The sequence below is a fragment of the Bos indicus genome, chromosome 4 (genome assembly GCF_029378745.1).
Source record: "Bos indicus isolate NIAB-ARS_2022 breed Sahiwal x Tharparkar chromosome 4, NIAB-ARS_B.indTharparkar_mat_pri_1.0, whole genome shotgun sequence".
In the NCBI taxonomy this organism is placed as follows: Eukaryota; Metazoa; Chordata; class Mammalia; order Artiodactyla; family Bovidae; genus Bos; species Bos indicus.
Genome location: NC_091763.1, coordinates 88,515,403 through 88,536,966, shown reverse-complemented (window position 1 = coordinate 88,536,966; position 21,564 = coordinate 88,515,403). Strand labels below are relative to the sequence as shown.

The 21,564-nt window shown below is 39.6% G+C and overlaps 1 protein-coding gene and 1 long non-coding RNA gene across 2 annotated transcripts in view; one reads left to right on the top strand and one right to left on the bottom strand.

Moving 5' to 3' along the window:
• The window catches only part of LOC139182754 (uncharacterized), a 47,207-nt gene extending 34,064 nt beyond the window's left edge, over nucleotides 1–13,143 (top strand). Inside the window, exons 2-3 of the long non-coding RNA XR_011566297.1 lie at nucleotides 4,150–4,240; nucleotides 8,133–13,143. This is a non-coding gene — a long non-coding RNA (uncharacterized lncRNA). The remainder of the gene's footprint in view (nucleotides 1–4,149; nucleotides 4,241–8,132) is intronic.
• Nucleotides 7,296–17,159, bottom strand: LOC109557586 (hyaluronidase 4). The gene is made up of 3 exons (XM_019959015.2): nucleotides 16,197–17,159; nucleotides 9,924–10,013; nucleotides 7,296–7,829 (listed from the first exon to the last, which is right to left on the bottom strand). Exons 1-3 carry the CDS (start codon nucleotides 17,148–17,150, stop codon nucleotides 7,428–7,430), a joined length of 1,446 nt encoding a protein of 481 aa, XP_019814574.2. The 5' UTR covers nucleotides 17,151–17,159; the 3' UTR covers nucleotides 7,296–7,427.
• Nucleotides 17,160–21,564: the final 4,405 nt, after the last annotated feature.

The window sequence follows — 21,564 nt, the reverse complement described above, 5'->3', positions numbered from 1 at the left end:
GATGAGGTTTCACGTGCAAGTGATTTGTGAGGGAAGGTTTTTCAGGGAAAAAACCTCTTGGAGAATAAAAGCCACAGAAGGAAGGGCATGAAGCTAAGAAAGGGTGCAGCTTCATGTAAAGTCCTGCAGGAGGCAGCATTAGCCTGACTATATCAGGGATACATGTAAGGGCTGCAGGAAGCAAAACCACACTGAATGGGAGAGAGGGAGGAGGGAAGCACAGTGAATCTGGGGGAGGGGATACACAACAGGCAATAGTAGGGACCTTGGGGGAATCTGCCAAGTGTCTGTTAACATTGGGTGGGTCAAGAGTCAATGAAAGGATAGAATTAGAGAAGTTCAAGCCCACGTTTAATTTCAGTGTGGTTATATCTTAGTATTTACTTGTGATTAATTATTAAATGAGATGACAGAAGGAATCTACCCAGTCGGGACAGTTTAGTCCATTCCGCTTTAGCCACTAATGATTAATCATGTCTAATGAATTTTCTCCCCTTCTTCACCTCTTTTTGGATTTCCACAGTCAGGCCTGATGGTGACAAAGTTATTGGGAAAATCAGTTCTCAATAAGTTGAAGGCCAAATAAGTCACTGTAGATATTGATCTTGAGAGTTTACGAAAAGAGGTACTGGATTGAAAAGAAGATGCTTGGTCTCGGTTAAGGTACATGGAATTTGGTCCTGAACTATCACTCATAAAGGACATCCTTGCTATATTTTTGGAGTAACTAGAAAATAGTCCCTGATACTGACTTTAATTAGTATCACAGATTATTTTCTTTCTGAAGGATGTGTAGGGTCCACTAAGTAAATGTCTTTGTTTCCTTGTGGAGAAAATTTTGATCTGTTAGGTATTAAGTAGAGAGCATTGAAAGACTTACAGCTCTTTTAGTGACAAACAGCTGTATAGCAGAACACAGCTGTATAGCAGAACATATTACCCAATTAGGCCTGGTGGCCTCTCTCAAATGTCACTCCCACATATGCCCACGTGTGTTTATGCAGATAAGTGATTCCCTAAGGAGGCTGGGGATTGGGTACAATAGATAGTGACTGCTAATGGGCTTGGAATTTTTTGCTGGGAGTGATATCAGGATCAGTTCAGTCACTCAGTCGTGTCCGACTCTTTGTGATCCTATGGACTGCAGCACACCAGGCTTCCCTGTCCCATTACCAACTCCTGGCGCTTGCTCAAACTCATGTCCATCGAGTTGGTGATGCCATCAAACCATCTCATCTTCTGTCGTCCCGTTCTCCTGCCTTCAATCTTTCCCAATCAGGGTCTTTTCCAGTGAGTCAGTTCTTCACATCAGGTGGCCAAAGTATTGAAGCTTCAGCTTCAGCATCAGTCCAATGTTCCAAAATATGATGGGGTGATGAAAGCATAACTCTGTGAATAAACTAAAAACCATTAAATCATGCACTTTAAATTGATGTAATACGTGAGTTATATCTCCATTAAAATATTATAACTTTAAAAACTCTTTCTGAAGGAAAGCAACCCAAATTTTGACACTTAGAATTCCCACACACTAAGTTTAACAAAATACAAACTCATAATCAAAGGTTGGGCTTCCTGGATGACTCAGCAATAAAGAATCCATCTGCAATGCAGAAAATGCCAGGAGTTGCCATGGGTTTGATCCCTGGGTCAGGAAGATCCCCTGGAAGAGGGCATGGCAACCCACTCCAGTATTCTCATCTTGGAGAGTCCCATGGACGGAAGAGCCTGGCAGGCTACAGTCCATATGGTTGCACAGAGTCGGACACAACTGAAGCAACTGAACATACAAAAGTAGCCGAACACACAAATAAACAAACTACCATGACTGAGCTCAGCAAGAATTTAAGATGTGATAGCTACGAAGTCATTCAGCATCTTGAGAAGCAGTGAGTCTGACAACTCTTGTCCCTCTCTTCTTTGTAAAGCAGAGCCTTGAACTATCTGCCTCCAGAGGGAAAAATAAACTAATATTTTTTTAATTTTATTTTTAAACTTTACATAATTGTATTAGTTTTGCCAAATATCAAAATGAATCTGCCACAGGTATCCATGTGTTCCCCATCCTGAACACTCCTCCCTCCTCCCTCCCCATACCATCCCTCTGGGTCATCCCAGTGCACTAGCCCCAAGCATCCAGTATCGTGCATCGAACCTGGACTGGTGACTCATTTCATACATGATATTATACGTGTTTCAATGCCATTCTCCCAAATCTCCCCACCCTCTCCCTCTGCAACAGAGTCCATAAGACTGTTCTATACATCAGTGTCTCTTTTGCTGTCTCATACACAGGGTTATTGTTAGCATCTTTCTAAATTCCATATATATGCGTTAGTATACTGTATTGGTGTTTTTCTTTCTGGCTTACTTCACTTAAAAAGGGAATGAGAGCAGATTTCTTAAATCGAGGGGGAAATATGGATTGCTAGAATATAGGCAAATTAAAATTGACAAATGCTTCTAGGTGAAAAACTGTAGCACCCAATTATGGTTAGTTGTACAAACACAGTGCAATCATTAGAAGACCAGAAATACATCTGCTATATATATATTTTGTCTTGACGAAACAATTTTAAGTTATTTTCTTTCAGTATCTGAATAGAACAAAATGTAATCAGTGGAGGAGGTCTTCCCTGGTGGTCCAGTGGTTAAGAATTCGCGTTCCAGTGCAGGGGACATGAGTTTGATCTCTGGTTGGGGAACTGGGATCCCACACGCTGCAGGGCAACTAGGCCTGTGCATTGCGACTACTGAGCCCACATGGAGCCCATGCCAACACAAGTAGAGAGAAGTTTCAGTGCAATGAAAGATCCAGCATTCTGCAGCGAAGATCCAATGTGTCACAGCTAAGACCTGACCCAGGGGAATAAATAAATAAGTATATTTTAAAATGCAGTAACTAGTCTCAATAATGACCTAAGACTTCTACTTTCCAGACACAGAACAGAGTACCCTGTTCTAAGTTTGCACAATAAAAGTGGTATTTGAAATGAAAAATTGATGGTTCTTGGGCTCGCAGAGAGGAACAAAGTGTCAAGTTCATAAACGAACATTCAGTAACATTAAACATTTTCCAAGTTCTTAAGATTAGTAATAAAGACAAAGGAAGAAGTAACTTTTTATATATTTAGTCCTCTGATAGAAACGAAAGGGATAATATTAATATGAGCATTCACTTTGACAAACTATTTTCCCAGTATTAGATTTTATTCTGTAATTTTAAGTTATAATAACAATAGAGCTGCTGCTCAACATTTAGAATAAGCAAATAGCTTAAAAATTGATAGCTCTATATATCACTTTATATTTGATGTACATGGCTTGGTAATGTTTTCTTCTGGTTCTCTTTTCTTAATGAGATTATTATGTCCTTGAACTTAGTTGGCCAGTCACTTATGGCTTTTATATTTGTGTATTTTAGAGTTGCATCCCCAAAAGATGCTTAAGAAACTTCAGATTAGTTTAACTATCTCTGGGAATTCTTTCTAAAATGTAATTGGACATGGGTAAGATTGAGTCTCCCTCAATATGATCAGAGAGAAGTCAAAATAAAACCTAAACAAAACACTTGTATTTTAGACTTCTTTGACATTAGCAGATAGAGAGCTTCCTCATTCCTTTTTAAGCTGAATGCTATCCCACTGTACTGTTGAAAGTGCTTGGCAATACATTTGGTAGGGGATTTCTATGTGCCAGGTATTATGCTAAGTATTTTATCTACTTGATATGATCAAAACTATATAAAAGGGGAAAGGATACCATTATCATCTTCCTTCTGTCAAGGAGAACACTGAAGATCAGAGAGCCTGAACACCTTGCTGTTTCCATAAAGGGAAGTTAGGACAGTCCCAAGAAGCTGTGGCCATCATTAAGCAGCTTTTAAAGGTGGACTTCCTGTCCAGGAGCATTGAGCCAAATTAAACAGACCATCTGCAGCTGGGAGATCTGGAGACTGACAACATAATCAGTAGTCACAGCCCAAATTAGTAAACACATATTAAGTTGATGGTCAAAAGCTGAATGGATATATTTGGATTGTGTTGCAATAAGAATTATGGTGAAGAGAAAATGTGGCAACTCAGATTTCATATTGCTCTCTTTTGCAAACTGGCTCTTTGACTTTGCTGAGTGATTTATTCTCTTCAGGCCTCAGCTCTTCACAGGGGAGTTGAACTATGTGATTTCAGAGGCTCATGCACTAGGATAAGAAGAGAACGACGCTGGAGAATGATTTGCGGTAACTATCAATGTGCAGAATTTTTTTTAAAAATCTGTAACATAACTTCCACTGATTCAGGTTTCTGAAACACTCATTTATTCATTCACTCAAGTACTTATTGGGCACCTACTGTGTGCCAGGTACTGTACCAAGCAGTGTTCTGGCAGTGAACAAAATGTAATCCTCATTTTCCTAGTTTACATTCTAGTAAGAGAAGACAGAAAATAAGCAAATATGTATAACCTGTACTATGTCAGATGGTAATGAATGCTAAAGACCAGAAAATGATAGGGGAAACTGATGGTAAAGGGAAGTATTCCACCACAGTGCACTCTAGGCTCTGCCTGAACATACCAGGCCCACTCCCAAATGTGCACTTCTGATACATTTGCCTGCAATACCCTCCCCCAAATATCCCCACAGCCAACTCTCTATCATTCAAACATTATCTGCTCAAAGCCACCCAACATATGAATATCCACCCTCCCCAACTCTGTTCTATTTTTCCCATAGATCTAACATCTGATGCAAACTGCTTTTTTGTGCATTGAAAGTCTGTCTTCCCAGAAAGACTATGAGCTCTATGAAGGCAAGGCCTTTTGTTTTGTTCAGGATATATTTCAAAGCCTGATGAGAAGTAATGTTTAATATGTTGATTAATGTCCAAATTAATTAATAGGTGAGTGAATGAATGAATTAGAAAGATGATACAGAAATTGTCTTCTCTAATGAGGGGTTGATGTTATTGTATAGTTGCTCAGTCCTGTCCGACTCTGCAACCCCATGGACTGCAGCACGCCAGGGCTCCCTGTCCTTCACCAATTCCCAGAGATTGCTCAGACTCATGTCCATTGAGTCAGTAATGCCATCCAACCATCTCATCCTCTGTCGTCCCCTTCTCCTCCTGCCTTCAATCTTTCCCAGCATCAGGGTCTTTTCTAATGAGTCTGTTCTTTGCATCAGGTGGCCAAAGTATTGGAGCTTCAGCTTCAGTCTTTCCATTGAATATTCAGGATTGATTTCCTTTAGGATTGACAGTCCAGGGGACTCTCAGGAGTCTTTTCCAAAAACCACAGTTCAAAAACATCAATTCTTCAGTGCTCAGCTTTCTTTATAATCCAACTCTCACATCCATGCATGACTACTGAAAAAATCACAGCTTTGACTAGACGGACCTTTGTTGACAAAGTAATGTCTCTGCTTTTTAATATGCTGTCTAGGTTTGTCATAACTTTTCTTCCAAGGAGCAAGCATCTTTTAATGTTATGGCTGCAGTCACCATCTGCAGTGATTTTGGAGCCCAAGAAAATAAAGTCTGTCACTGTTTCCATTGTTTCCCCATCTATTTGCCATGAAGTGATGAAAGGAATAAATAGTAAATGTTTGATATTTAAAAATCAAAATTTAAGGAAAATTGCTATGTCCAGATATGACCTTAAAATAATTTAAATAATATTTATTAAGACTATGAATTAGCATGAAAACTGTAATGTATAGATAAATGAAAAACACAAGATGCAAAGGTATGCATGTATTTTTATTTACAATCATGTTTAAAAAAGCATTTTTAGAAGAAAGGTTAGAAGGAAATATACCAAAAGTTACCAGTATATATTATAGTGATTATTGGTGATTTCCATCATTTCTTTTAGTTACAAATTTTCTATAAGGTTTCATGTCTTTGATATGAAAATTACAAAATGAAAAATTTTAAAAAGTTAACCTACATGATGCTACCTGTCTTTAGTGGTATTATAAAATTTTTTATTTTGATTTGATTGTATTTTACATTTAGAAATTAGACCTTCACAGTGTCACAATGTCAGTAACCCCTGACAAGCAGGGACACAGAGTTGAAAAGGGCACACCTGTATCATCTTTCACAGAAAGACAACAGAGGCAGAGGCGAATGGTGAATCAACTCTCACGCCTTCTATAATAGCATCATACCTTCTTGAGTTTACCTTCCAAGTAGATCATCTCCTAAAAGGAAATCCTATCAACTGAAACAGGCCTTTCAAGAGAACACATGCATAAGTGATTATATATAGAACATAACATCAGAAAGACAAAATTGCCCAAGACTCTGCTTTTTCCTATGTGTTTCCATTACTTTGGTGATCAAGAAAGATAACTGAAGATCAGCAACATGTATTAATAGCTGAAGTATGCATGGGATGTGTTATCCCACTTATTCTTCAGAACAATTCACTGAGTTAGGAATTATATTAACAAATTTCAGATGAAAAAGGACTATGAGTAACCTGCCCAGAGTTACAAGGCCAGAAGGATAGTGAAACAGTGATTCAAATCAAAATTAAACTGATTCAAAAATCACTACTCTAAACTTACATATGAGGGCCAAAATATTGAATATTTCTTAGTAGGATCCCTTCACAACTGCACTTCTGGGTCCCTTAAATGTTGTTTACTAAAATATTTTTTATTAATGATTTTGGGTTACTAGCATGGCTCCAGTTTCTACATCTAGAGCAATGTCAGCCTAGGCAAGCATGAATACTATCCTGAAGTCTTCCACTGTATCTACATGACCAGCGTCTATGAGGGAGGGACTCATGGTGGGTGAGAGAGGCACCACAATGGAATAGATATCTTCACAGGAAGTTGACTACAGCTCCCCTTGCCTCAGTTCCCGTGCCCTTCTGAGAAGTTAACATCAGTCACTGGTTCTGCATTCACTGACCCCGGGCAAGGAGAAGAAGCCAGAAGAAGTTTGAACATAGGCTTGAATGGGAATTCTGCATTTGATCCTCTTCAATGGACCAGATGACCAGGTCACACCCTGAGGTGACCCCATTTGTTAAAGCAGATAATTGCTTAGTAATATACACTTAAGTAAATTGCTAGCTGGAAAACCAGTCTTTGAACTCAATAATTTAGTATTTATATGTACACTTTTATGTATTTATATTCATGTGAAGACTAAAATATATTAGTTCTAGGTTAAATACAGCTTAAACATTCCAGTAAGGAAGAAGAGTGCATTGATTTTACTCCTGGGTCTGGCTTCTTAGCCAAATTGGAGCCAAAGAATGCAATGTTTCCTGTTTATATCAAGTGACACACATGTCTACGTATAGTGCCTCTCAATGGATTTCATGTGAGAAAAAAACTGTCACAAGTTTCATCTCTTCCCTAAGTGATGACTCTAGAGACCAAACAATTCCCTTTAAGCTCAATTATCTCACCACTGACGGCTCTGACAACCTGTGGAAACCAGCAGACACAGTGTGAGTAGTGAGCCCGAAAAAGAGGAAGGCCCAGAGCAGCCATCAGCCGTCTTCATTTCCCTGCAGTCAGCCCCTTGGTATCCCTGATAACAATGACAGGAGAATCTCTCCACCAGCACTGCCAGGTCTGTATCAGATGCTCTGCCTTTCACAGTAAATTCTCCATCCTCAGAGGCCTCTATGTGGTAATTCGCAGGGTTCAGGTGAAGGTAATCAGGCCTTTTCCATACCTTCCTTATGCATCTCCCGTTATTCCTGCAGACATGAAGGCTGCACACCTCAGCGGCTCTGGTTACATTGACTATGTAGCTCCCTAAATCAGAACTCACAAACTGCTTCACCTTTGTACAGTTGCCCTAGAAATGTAGAAACAAATGGGATTTAGTGTTTTTTCTAGTACTGGTAGGGTGGGTGCATCTAGACCCACAAGGCAGCTCGTTGAACTGGATTGAAACTTAATGGCTTGGTTCCTGCCTGTGAAGTTTTAGGCTCAGGTGCTGTATCACAGGGGACCCAGACCTGAAAATGTGAGAGATGGTCATGACAGGAGATGGAGATCAGGTTACGGTAGGCTAACTGAGCTTGAAAATGGGCCCCAGCATCAGCATATGTGACCATGCCTTCTTACAATTTACATCCTTGTTTCTTCTTCCTCCTAGATCCCAAGTTAATCAGTGTGAAAAAAAGAGGAACAAGCCGAAATTTAGAAATCATGCCAGATTTCTGTCTTCTAGCCACCATTCAGGTGTGTGTACCTTTCAGCGTTGTGTTAGAACCTGAATCCTCCTGTTCTACCAAATTATTGTTGACTGTCAACCTGAGCCTTCTGGATTTTCCTGTTAGTTATGCTCTAATATCTAACGCCCTGGGATCAAGCCACCTCTGCACAGTTCAAAGACAGGGATGCCTATAAGGCTGACCGGGTCATTTGTGCATTCTTCCTATTGTGTGTTCCAAATGGAGGCCACCTGGTTGTGCACCCAGCTTCCTGATGACCATCTTTTCAGGAACCACATGGACTGGAGGGGAAATATCACAGCTGGAGAGTCAGATACTGATCCTCTCAGTGTCTACCTAATTCTCATAGGTGGACAGAGGAGACTTAAACTTTATATCGTCACAAATAGTTTCATGAGCAGCATCTTAGGAGCAACAACTTGAGCATGTGAAATTTAAAAAATATCAAATCACCATGAACTTGCAAAAATTCAATTTAATAAAATCATTGAGGAAACAAATAGTATAATTCAAAGCAAAATGTATTACACTATAGAGATATGAACAGACAGCATTTGGAAATACAGAAGAGATTGCAATTACTGTGGACTGGAGAAAACTAGAGAGACAGAGTAGATAGTATTTGAGCTGGAAGAAATTTGAAAAAAAACATACACCTTACTTTAAATACTATTAATTTTCAGCTAATTTCTCCAAAGAAGAAAAATAGGTTCAGTGTAGATGTTAAAAATTACTATCTGATTCCATTTTTCAAAATACGCTATCACACATTTTATATAACGGCTAAACGTAAGGGCTCCAGAGTTGTACCATTTGTGGTTAGTGGCAGCTTCACCGTTAGCAAGCCTAAGTAGCTCTTATAGTTAGATTTCCTTCCATTTCCTCATCTATAAATGAGGATGCTAGTCCCTACCTCATTAGGGTTTTATGATTAGTGAGCAAATCCAAAACAAAAAAGCACTTAGTACAATCCTCAGTTCAGTTCAGTTCAGTTGCTCAGTCGTGTCCCACTCTTTGCAACCCCATGAATTGCATCATGCCAGGCCTCCCTGTCCATCACCAACTCCTGGAGTTCACCCAAACTCATGTGCATTGAGTCGGTGATGCCATCCAGCCATCTCATCCTCTGTTGTCCCCTTCTCCTCCTGCCGCCAATCCCTCCCAACATCAGGGTCTTTTCCAGTGAGTCAACTTTTCGCATGAGGTGGCCAAAGTATTGGACTTTCAGCCTCAGCATCAGTCCTTCCAATGAACACCTGGGACGAGTCTCCTTTAGAATGGACTGGTTGGATCTTCTTGCAGTCCAAGGGACTCTCAAGAGAATTCTCAAACACTACAGTTCAAAAGAATCAATTCTTTGGCACTCAGCTTTCTTCACAGTCCAACTCTCACATCCATACATGACTACTGGAAAAACCATAGCCTTGACTAGATGGACCTTTGTTGGGAAAGTAATATCTCTGCTTTTGAATATGCAATCGAGGTTGGTCATAACTTTCCATATAGTAAGTATTCAACAATGGTCAGTATTATGATTAATATCTTAGCAAAATTTCCCCTTTATTGCACCTTCTATATATCAGGTGCTAAATTGGACTTTAATCATAAAACAGGTTTACTATGGGAGACCTGAGAGATCTGATTAAAGTTTTATTGGAGGACAGAGCAAGAATTTAAATAATAGTAACTACACCCCTAAGGTACTATCTTACCTTAGATGAAGTCAAATTCATGTCTCCCCAAATAACAATGCCCGCAGCTCCCAAGGCAGCACTTTCTCCAATAGTACTGATTAGATCTTGCTAGATTGAAGACAGTAGAGTTCATTATTCATTTAAATATAAAACAACATGCCAGGAATTAGGATTGGAAGCTAAATTCAATAAAATAGGATGACCCTATTCTCCAACTTCTTAGAGTAATGCAAATGTTATAAATAAGTGAACCAGGGCTCAGAAATTATACTCTATAATCATACAGAAAACATATTAAACATATGTTTTTAAAACATATTTTGCCAAACAGGATATTATTTTTAAGACATGTAAATCCAAAACAAACAATCCATTACATGTAAATGTAAATAGCCATTAAAAGTTGTTTAATCAAGTTACATGAACAGAGGAACCTGGAGAGCTACAGCACATGGGGTCTCAAAGACTTGAATACAACTGAGCAACTAGTACTTTCCATCAAAGTTGACCAGGCCATACACACACAAATCAACAATAAGTATATGACCTGGAAACAGAATCCAAAGTTTTCCTTCTCTAAATGTGAGGAATGCCTTGCAGTCATCTCAGCCAAGTTCCCTTTTCAGTTTGCAACTCTCCTGAAAACTTTGCTTCTGCAGTGGCCTGGGGTGGAGGGTGGGGAGAGTTGGGTTTTTTTTTTTTTTTTTTTTTCTTTTTTCTTTTCTATTGGAGGGGTTTTGTGTCATTTAGATTCCCTGTCTAGGCAAAGGAACACAGTGTTATAGATCCGCAGGATCTGATTTGATCTGGCGCTTATATTTGGTCCCTGAAATTATTTGTATTTAATTATTTGTACCTGATTAACGGATTTATTTATGATTCATCCAGTCAAGGTAAGGCCACTGGGATTTTTCTCAATATGGTTAAGATAGATTAAAACAAAATTTCAGCAGAGAGAGTTTTGGTTTTGTAATCCTAAAGGATTACTGTTTTAGTGTTTAAAGATTAATATGAATCTAGGTAATTTCGGAGGGAAATTAAAACTTGAGTGTGTACAGTTGGCTTCCTAAATTAAGTTTTTGCAGTTGATTTTCTAAATAAGTTTGCTATGTTATAATATATTCTCTCATTCTTCTGAATGCTAAGCATTAACCTTCTACTTCAAGGATTAATTTCCATCAGTTATGTGCTAGAAATATAATTGGGCAATCCGTAGAAATTAAAAGCAGAACTTTTAAATGGTGTTTTATCTTAGGCATTTTATATTAATATCAATAGCTGAGAGAGATGTCTCCTTACCTGCACTTTTATAGTCCACCAAATGAAAGATTTTACAATCTCAGTTTTCAAAAAAAATTTTTTTCCTGGGCAATTTTCTGGTAATTTTGGTTTAATTTGTTTTCAGGTGCACATCTCTTTCCATTTCCCAGGACCACAATGTCTGCTGAACAGATCAGAGATGACATGACAGGAAGGGGAGGAGTTTTTGTGAGGTTCAAATGAGATAGTGTAAGTGAAATGGTTTTGAGAATTATCTATGATTTGAGAAATATTGGAAAGAGGAGGAGTAAGTGATGCAGAGCCCAGAATGAGGACTCTGCTGGGTCCAGGTCCATTGCTTCTTTTAACAAAGACCTAAAGGAGCAGAGCTTCTCCCTCCACTCACTTTGAAACTTTCCTGAATATAGAGATGTCATAGTCACATATCATGATTAGAGGGGCAAAATCCCCTAACAGTCTCCCATGATTTCCTGTAATGTGTATGTTACACCTTAGCTCTCTCACAGTTCTTAGATATTCTGTTCTGTTGTGTTTCTTTTTTTTTTTTTTTTTTTCTGTCTTTGCTCTCTCTGCTTTTTCAGTTTTGGAGGCTTCTACTGAGATATCTCCAAGGCCAGAGATTCTTTCTTCAGCTGTGTCTAGTCTAATAATAAAGCCGTCAAAGATATCCTTCCTTTCTGTTACAGTGTTTTTGATTGCTAGCATTTCTTTTTGCTTCTTTCTTGGAACTTCCATCTCTCTTATGTAGCTTATGTTGTCTGTTTTTGCATTCGTTCTGCTTCATCCATTAGAGCCCTTAGCATATTAATCATAATTGTTTTAAATTCCTGGTCTGATAATTCCAACATCCCCGCTGTATCTGAGTCAAGCTCTGGTGTTTGCTCTGTCTCTGCAAGTTGTGTTTTTGCCCTTTCCTGTGTCTTGTAATTGTTTCTTTGATAGCTAGATATGATTTGATTTTTCTCCATAAGTAGAGAGCTCATACTAGGTAAAAGTGAAAGTGTTAATCATTCAGTTTTGTCTGATTCTTTGGGACACCATGGACTGTAGCCCGCCAGGCTCCTCTGTCCATGTGGGTTCTCCAGGCAAGAATACTCAAGTGGGTTGCCATTTCCTTCTCCAGGGGATCTTCTCAATCCAGGAATCAAATCCAGGTCTCCTGACTGCAGGTGGATTCTTTACCCTCTGAGTCAAGAGTAGCTGCTATAAGTAGACCTTTAGTAATATGCCAGTAAGGTGTGGGCATAATGAAAGACTTTACAGTCCTATGATTAGATCTCAGTCTTAGTGAGGTTTTGCCTCTGGACTTCACAACTGCTTCTCAGTTTTTGCCCCCACTCCCTGTTAGATGGGACAGGCTGGCTAGATGGGGCTAGAGATGGGTATGTTCCTTCTTCCAAGTGGAAATCTAAAATCAGATGGAGTTGAGTATTTCCTTTTCTGCAGATCAGTTAGGTTCTGGTAAAACCTCAGCAATTTGGCTGTGGTTAAACAGTTTCTCCTGGGAGTGGACCTTGTGCAGAAGAACAGAATGCTCTGGAATACTCAAAATGCTTCCTTTTCTCCTTCACCTATTAGATACATGAGGGGAGGGTTTTTCCAATATTCACTGGAGGACCTAGTGAGCTCCTGCAGGTGAAAGTGTGCTCCCCCAGTCCCCATGGCTGGGTGCCCCTGGAGTTTTTAATCTCTCAGTCTTGTTGCTGCTGAGCCACCAGCAGTTTCCTAATTATAGTTCAGCTTTCCATACTCTGTCACTGGTTCCCACAGAGGTTTCTGCTTAAGGGTTTCTGATCTGGTAAGCTGGGTTTCTCTGTATTTACCTGTCTGTCTCTCCAAATTTGAAGGCAGCAATTTTCCCTGTGTGTCCATACTTCTCTTATTATTCTAAGAAGAGCTGATTTTTTTTTTCAATTTGTTTAGCCTTTTATTTATTAGGGCCAAGTGGCAACTTTCAAGCTTCTTGCATGCTGAACTGGAAACAAGAAATTGTCCATGAATTCCTTTAGTTTAAGGCTTTGTCATCAGAGGGAGGGGAGAGACACAGAATTTACTATTCTTTATATGTTGTTGACCCATATGCAGTAACTAGGGAACTACAGATGTTCGTGGTAAAAGCTACCCATTTTGAGGCTGATATTAGGAGGAAATGTTGGTTTCTTTCCAATGTGTCATTGAGTCATTATCAAAGAGAGTTTATTGGGAAGGATTCAAAATGGAAAGTCTTCTAGCATGTTAACTGGAGGTAAGGAGTCATTGGTAGATATTTAGGCCATACCCTCTCAGTGACCAAATTAGCTCACTGTCACCTAGTGGAGAGCAGGGTGCTGAATAATCACGTAACAGCCATGTTTAGGGGACCAGAAAACCAAGGACAACTCAGTGGTTGAAGTCACAAGTAAGATGCCTCTAGGAGTAAATTGGGACCACCTGAGAGCCGGGCCACATGAGTGATGTCACACGAAAGGAGAAGTAACTGAACAGCATCGTAATAGCAACACATCTTTCAGGTCCCAGCATGTTGTAGGGCTGCCATGCCCCACCCACGATTCTCTGCTCAAATCAAGGTTTTGGAAATAGAAAGCAGGGGCACACAGAGGATTTATTCTTTACACTTGGGTTTTAGTCCCTCGAGTTTTACCGCAGTGCATGTAAGGAGCCCACTGTGGGGAGCTGGAGCATCACTAATGAGCTTCCTTTGTGTGTTACCAGAGGGAATTAATTCCCGGGAAAAACACCTTTAAATCAATAACCAAGAAAATCCCTTTTGTTATTTTTTTTTAAAGCACAGCTCAAGTGATATCAACATTGCATTTATATATGTGGTTTAGGCAATCTGTTGTGTGAAATGGGATTTTACAACCCCCATATAATGGCTACTGACTGAAATTTCATTTTTACATATTCCTCTTTCAAGTTCAAGGCTCTGATACTTATTAGAAAGTGAGCGGCTACACCATATATATTTTTCTAATGCTTTATATTTTCATTTTTATTTTCTCACTTTTCATTATGTTTCTCCTAGGTAGGTAAGGCAGGTAATATCATGCCATTTTGTAGATTAAGCAGTGAGGTGCTGAGGTCTGGAGAGATAAAAGATTTGCCACTTATTGATAAGTTGTTTTTCTAATCCTAATTATATTTGTGTACACATGCACACACACATTCTAAAATTCAGATATCTTCAGAAAGTCAGAAATGGAAGTCATTACTAGTATTTACAATTTGGTATAAGTGAATATCAGATTTGTAATAATTTATGGGCAGATTTTTATGGAAGATGAAATAAAGTGGTGGTTTGATGGTTTCAAACATGAGGAAATGGCTTGCCATCCAGAAAGTTTACAGAGTGATACCATGGGACTCAAAAAGAAAATTGTTTTGGGGTGAGACTCTAACTGTTGTTCCTTATTCCCTTAGAACAGTATGTCTCTGAGGCTGTAGTTATTCAAGAAGGAGCTTACCATCCGCTTGCAGAATGCACAGAATGTAGCAGTTGTTTAATCTAATCTTTTAAAATGAACACTTTGTCCTTTAAAGTTTATTATTTCTTCCAAAACTTAATGTGTTATCACTAAAGAAAGGAACTTGCTTGAGGCAAACATTGAAAAGCAAAAGAAGTTTCATAGATAAGAAGGTGTTGTTCAACTTTCAATTCTAGAACTTTTCCTATCATTCTCAATCACTTGTTGCTGATTATTCTAGGTAGTATGACGATCAGTTTACAAGAGAGAATTTTTTTCCTTACTCATCTCATCAACAGTGTCAGAGGCATAGTGTTTACCAAATCCTGATGATTTGTGTCATTTTGCTTTCTGAGAAGTAAGCTCCACTCTCTCTCTGCTCCACAGATACCTACTGGTCATGATAGAGCCCTCACTAGGGTGTTTACTGAATCTCTTCCTTTGGATGCTTAATACCAGAACATCTTTACAGTTTAATACATGCTGGTGAATTGAAACTCGTAATGGTGGAGAAAAAAGAAAAATGATCCACCCCTAGTTTACAGCAATATCTAAAGACACCTCTATTCTGCAAACGTGAAGGTGAACTAGGCTCAAACCGCCTCATCATAAAAAGTTTATGCCTGGAGAAATTTATTCTTTTGCCTAGAGAATCCCATGGACAGAGAAGCCTGGCAGGCTACAGTTCATAGGGTTGAAAAGAGTCGGACAGGACTGAAGCGACTTAAGTTTAGCTAGCTTCATCTATCTTAAAAGTGACACAGTTTGTGTGAGGTCTTTGGCTACATATATGACTTGAGTAGAGTAAATAGAGCAAAACTTCTATTTGTAAGTTTTAACCTAGAGTTACAAAGCCATCTACTAGTAGTGACTTTATTATTGAATTCAGAAATTCATATCACTCTTACCAACTTTCCATGAGTTGTGGTCATAGACTCAAGAATAAATCTATACAGCTACCTACTTTTAGCAGATTCATAATTCCCTTATACCCTTAAAAATTATTTTTAATTTTATTTATGAAGAAAAACATAAATTTACTATCTTAGCTATTTCTAAGTGTATTCATATTGTTGTGGCTCCCTTATGCCTTTTATCAAACCTGCTATTGTACATTAAAAAGAAAATACTTTTATTCTCTTAAGATTTTTAATGGTGATGCCAGCAGCAGAAATGCCTACAATTCTGCTTCCATACATATGAACAAACTATTCCATTTGACACTATCCTCTCTGATTTTCCAACCTGTTCACCCCCAACCATTTCAATAATCTTTGCAAGAGAGCAATCAAAGTCAGGGAGCAGAAGTAGTTATTGACATTGTACTTTAACCCCCTTCCCTACATACTTTGTTCCTTGAAAGACTAATAATAAATAAGATAATCCAAATTCAGTATGTATAAATGGAGGATCTGAGTGGATGACTACTCAAAGGAGGAATTATGCTCCTAATGGACTACTAGAATCCTTAAAAGAACATAATTAACAAAGCACTGTCTCTTTCAGAAATAAGAAGATATCTTACCTTTGGCAAGAGGCGTCTTACCTTAGAAAGAAAAAGTAAAGGCTGGTCTCTGTAGCCCAGCCTTGTGTAGACAAACACAGGTAGGGCATGATCACGGGATGTCATGATAGAGATCCTCATAGACTCATGCACCCGAAATTGCGAGAAACGCAGGACATTCTCGCTGTCTCCGAGAGATCTCCTGACACCAATAGAAGGATATAAAGCAGCACTGCTGTTCCAGAGCCAAGAGAGCTCATTGTTCCTCAAAACTTCTTCTTCCGGGCAGGACCCAGTATAGTTTGGGCCATAAACATTATAATTGTGACAATCGGGATATAAATAGTACCCCCAAAGGCCTTTGGGTCTGCTGTTAATCCCCAGTTCAATGGTTTCCTTCATGAAAGCTTTTGCACTTTCTTCAAAGGTTGCTTTGGCTAAATATTCAATATCAGCAGCTGATGCATTCTCTTGCGTCTCAGAAATAAGCTTTCTTGACTTCTGTCTGTAGATGTCTTTTGTGTTCCAGTTCCTGGCCCACTGGGGTCGCCAGTATTCCCAGTCTATAACAGCAAGTCCACTGAAATCTTCAGAAGGGATGTAATACCTGATATCTTGGTCGGCTTTTTCCAGATGTACCTGCAAACTTATGTTCTGGGGGAGACCTCCGTTAATGGGAACTCCCTGGGGTGTATACCATGGATAGTATCCCAACCTGTTGACATAAAATATAGTAACGTTTTGCCCCCTGGCCCTGGCCAGTGGACTTCCAATCACCTGAAACATTTTCAAATTCAGCCTTATATTATATTTTATCAAACACTGATCTGTTGGAGCATTCCAGGCAGCTATAAAGGGCTTTCTCTGATAAACTGGAAGTCGGGCAGGTTTCAGGGAAGAGATAGACTTCAGAATGAAAAGTATGAATAGCCATGATATGAGATGTATTGCTTGAACAACATAAAACCTCAGCTGTCCTTCAGATAATGGTTTCATGATGAGATAAAAATGTTATCTTCCACTTTAATATCACTCTGGAAGACCTGTGGAGAGATTTAATTTTCTGTTAGTGATAATTTTGAGGAAAAAGACTTAATCACATTAGCTGGTTATTATAGTTTTTATATTGATATCCAAGTGCATTTTATTTAAAGGTCTTAAAGATCCCTATAAATAAATTGAGACACAAAAGTGATTGCAGTGACCCAGTTTCTATTCAAGGGCAAGCAATGCAATTCAACAAACATTCATGGAGCATCAGATGCTGTGTCCAGAATACAAAATGACTAAGATGTGGTCCTTGCCTTAAAAAAAAATCTTTAAAAATCTTTAAAAAATCTTATGATCAAATAAAGATGTAAAATAGTATTCACTACCATTTTGGAAAATCTATCAAATCTCAGGTTCTGTTCTTAGGTCTTGAATAAATATTTATTTAATCTTATAATATCTCTCATCATTTCATTCAATAAGCCAAATGTCTGGTTGCTTTGCTGGCCTTCCTTGCAGCTAGGGTGCTGATATGTGACTGTGGCCAGGTCACTTATATTTATCCCACTTTAGACTTTGAATTGAGATCTCGGGATTATCAAAGGGGCGAAAAGATGGTGCCAGTGATAACAGAAATTCCTGTGTCCAGGAGTGGACACTTGGAACATTCAGAATCTGATATCCACGGTGTGAATATTAGGTGGCAGCACTGTGCTCATGGAACAGTGCCTTTCTGCTCAGGTCAGAGAGACTTTGTTTTGGTTACTTCCAAGCAGGAACTCAGAAATGCTTTCTAAGGAAAGTGTGGCTTGTATTTCTCACAGCAAAGCTGATCACCACGGGCTGCATGTTGTATGTAATTATCATTTTTAACCACCAGGTGTCACCAGCCAAACCTCATAAGATTTCTCAGACCTAGGACACTGAGGTAAACAAAAATTGTAAGACTTTATTCAAAGATATTTAAGAAGTCTTAAGGAATGAGCTTCCCTGGTGGTTCAGACAGTAAAGAATCCGCCTGCAATGCAAGAGACCTGGGTTTGATCCCTGAGTTGGGAAGATCCCCTGGAGGAGGGCATGGCAACCCACCCCAGCATTCTTGCCTGGAGAATCCCCATGGACAGAGGAGACTGGCGGGATACGGTCCATAGGGTCACAAGAATCAGACACGACTGAGCAGCTAAGCACAGCACAGCACAAGTTAATGAACATGCACAAAATATCAGTTTTTAAGAGCTCACCCATTCATTGAATAAATATCTGTATTCCTCTTCACTGCACAAATGAGTGAGATTACTTAGTAACATGAAATATACTGAAGGCATAAATTATGGTTGGAAGAGAATAATATTTTCAAGGGAGTGTAATTTTATGAGTACAATAAGAATTGTAGTCTTCAAAACTGCCCCTTATCTTTGAATTTTTTTATTATATTTTGCCTCAGGATAACAAAAAATGAATGCACATAAGGTAGTACATTAATAGAAAAAAACTTTTTCTCTCAGGTTATGTTAGTGAAGTTTACATATGTATACAGAAAAAAAAATCTGTTCTCCCAGAATGCTTCTGGCTTTTGCATTTATTCAAAACATCACCTTCCACTGATTATTGTTCCCCTTTGCTCAGCTGCCTCATCACTGTCACACTATGGTCTTCATTCATTTACTACAAAGTTACCAAGTGGTTCTTGTCTCCTATCCTTTGTTCATTGTTCATGAACATTGTTCATCTTTTTATTCCAGTTAATGGGAGGTGCACATTCCATGGCAGTCAGCTGGCAGACCTCCTGATAAAATGTGCAGGTGGAAGGGAATACAGGCAAAAAAAAATAAGGAAAATTCACTGCCTGTGTCTTCTGTTTGCTGTTTGTCTTCCCACACAGGCAGGTCATGGCACTGGTGTCCTTCAGTCACTCTCCTAATAACCATGGCTTGCTGAGAGGAGACTCCCTCACTGGGCACCTCCAGACACTTTTTCCTATTCCCTCCCTGCACTGTGCAATCATTATCTGTGTGCTTCTCCCACCCTCCTTCCTTCACAGGGGAACCTTTCCAGGCCCGCCCTTTGCTTCAGAATCTCCCTAGACCACTTCCCCTCACCCCACTCAGGCCATCAGAATCCTAACTGCCCAGTTCTACCTGTATCTTGACTAGTCGTCAGAGCATAGCAATATGTGAATTATCCACACTTAACCATGAGTCACCAGAAACACCTTCCTTGTTTTTTTCCCTTCCTCCCTCTCACAATCTGTCCAGGAAGTTTTACTCCTTTAAAGAAATCTCTAAGTGGTGACATTTTAGGAAGAACTGGCAGGACATTAGGAGTGGGAATGCAAGAGTAGTTCAACCTGGATTCTTCCCCTAAATTTTATCAACCAGTTTTCTCTTTTTAGGTTTGTTTTGGAGCATGTATTAAGGACAAACTCCTTTCCTCCAACTGGGAAGCTTCAATGAAGGCACTTTGAAGGGCCCTGGATAAATGATCCCAAAGTGACATGTACAGGAAAGCCACAGAGTAAAGAGAAGTAGTTTTCTCCTCAGAACCTCCTCTGGTAGAAGGAAGTCACAGTGATGAAGGCTTAGCTGCCACTGCTTTGACCTTCACTTCACAGTTCTGACCTTCTTCATCCACTGAGAGGAGAGTGTGACACCAGCAACAAGAAGGTGGGGAATGTTTACTATCAAGCAGGCTTCAGCCTTCATCTCAGTAAGCCTACCCTGTCCTGACTGTGAAGGATGGTGAGGAGGGAGAGGGCCGCCCCTGGGGAAGAAGGCCCGTTATCAGTTCAGTTCAGTTCAGTCACTCAGTCATGTCCAGCTCTTTGCAAACCCATGGACTTCAGCACTCCAGGCTTCCCTGTCCATCACCAGCTCCTGGAGCTTGCTTAAGCTCATGTCCATCGAGTTGGTGATGCCATCCAACCATCTCATCCTCTGTCGTCCCCTTCCCCTCCTGCCTTCCATCTTTCCTAGCATCAGGGGCTTTTCCAAGGCCTGTCATGTACAGATGCAAGAGTCTGAAGAGAAGTCTCTCTGCTCTGTGTATCCCTATGTCCTTTCTCACGCCTTCCTCCCCCAAAGTTTACTTGCTTGTGATACATTTTTTAAAAAGCATTCCCCTAACCACCGCTGATTTCAGAAGTTGTCAACACTCACAACTAGGCCTTGTTATTCTCCTTCTAGTTATAAACAATCTCACAGAATGCAAACTTCAAACGTGTCTACTCTCACACCATAATAAAATGAGACTAAGCAAGGCCACTTTTTCATCGTGTCTAAGCAGAGATAAAACCAGGAACCCGGGGCTACCCTCAGAACATCAAACATCCCTCTCTTGCTAAATGAATGACTTCTGTTCTTTATTCAACATAGAAGTGCCCCTGTGTCTTGACCACATCCAATCCAGAGCAAATCCCTGTTTTCTCAGACCCTCTACCAAATCACCCAACTCAACCTAAACTCAGTCTGACCCCCTCTCACTGAGACACTCCAGCTCCCACAGGTGCATCTTCCTTTGCTACACGTGTCATCACCCAACTCACGGAACGACAGGTGTGTTCCTGGTGGTCTCTGGGGCCCTGGCACCTGCATGAAAGCAGAGTACTTAGTGTTCAGGAAACTTGTATCAAGCACCTTCTGTATACCAGGTTCCCGTTCTAAGTACTAGGAATACAGTAGTGAGCAAAACAGACAAAAGCCCTCTGCCTTCACAAAGCTTAAATCCTTGCAAGGGAGACAGACAATAAACAAGGTGAGCAAATAAATATACAGTCCATTGGAAAGCGTTAATAGCAAAGAAAAGAATTAAGGAAGGATTCTTTTTAGATGGGAATGCCTCGGCAATCTGAAAAGAAGTGATATGAAAAGAAGATAGAGTGTAAGCTTGGAGGATGTCTGGGGAAGTATGGGAGCAAAGCAGATACAAAGGCCCTGAGGCAGGCACATGCCTGCTGTGTTTCAGAGACTTCAAAGATCCCAGTGACTAAAGACAAGGGACAGAGAGATAAGAGAAGGGTCTTTTCATGTGTTTGTTAGCCATCTGTATGTCTTCTTTGGAGAAATGTCTATTTAGTTCTTTGGCCCATTTTTTGATTGGGTCATTTATTTTTCTGGAGTTGAGCTGTAGGAGTTGCTTATATATTTTTGAGATTAGTTGTTCGTCAGTTGCTTCATTTGCTATTATTTTCTCCCATTCTGAAGGCTGCCTTTTCACCTTGCTAATAGTTTCCTTTGTTGTGCAGAAGCTTTTAAGATTAATTAGGTCCCATTTGTTTATTTTTGCTTTTATTTCCAATATTCTGGGAGGTGGGTCATAGAGGATCCTGCTGTGATGTATGTCGGACATCACTCATTATCAGAGAAATGCAAATCAAAACCACTATGAGGTACCATTTCACGCCAGTCAGAATGGCTGCGATCCA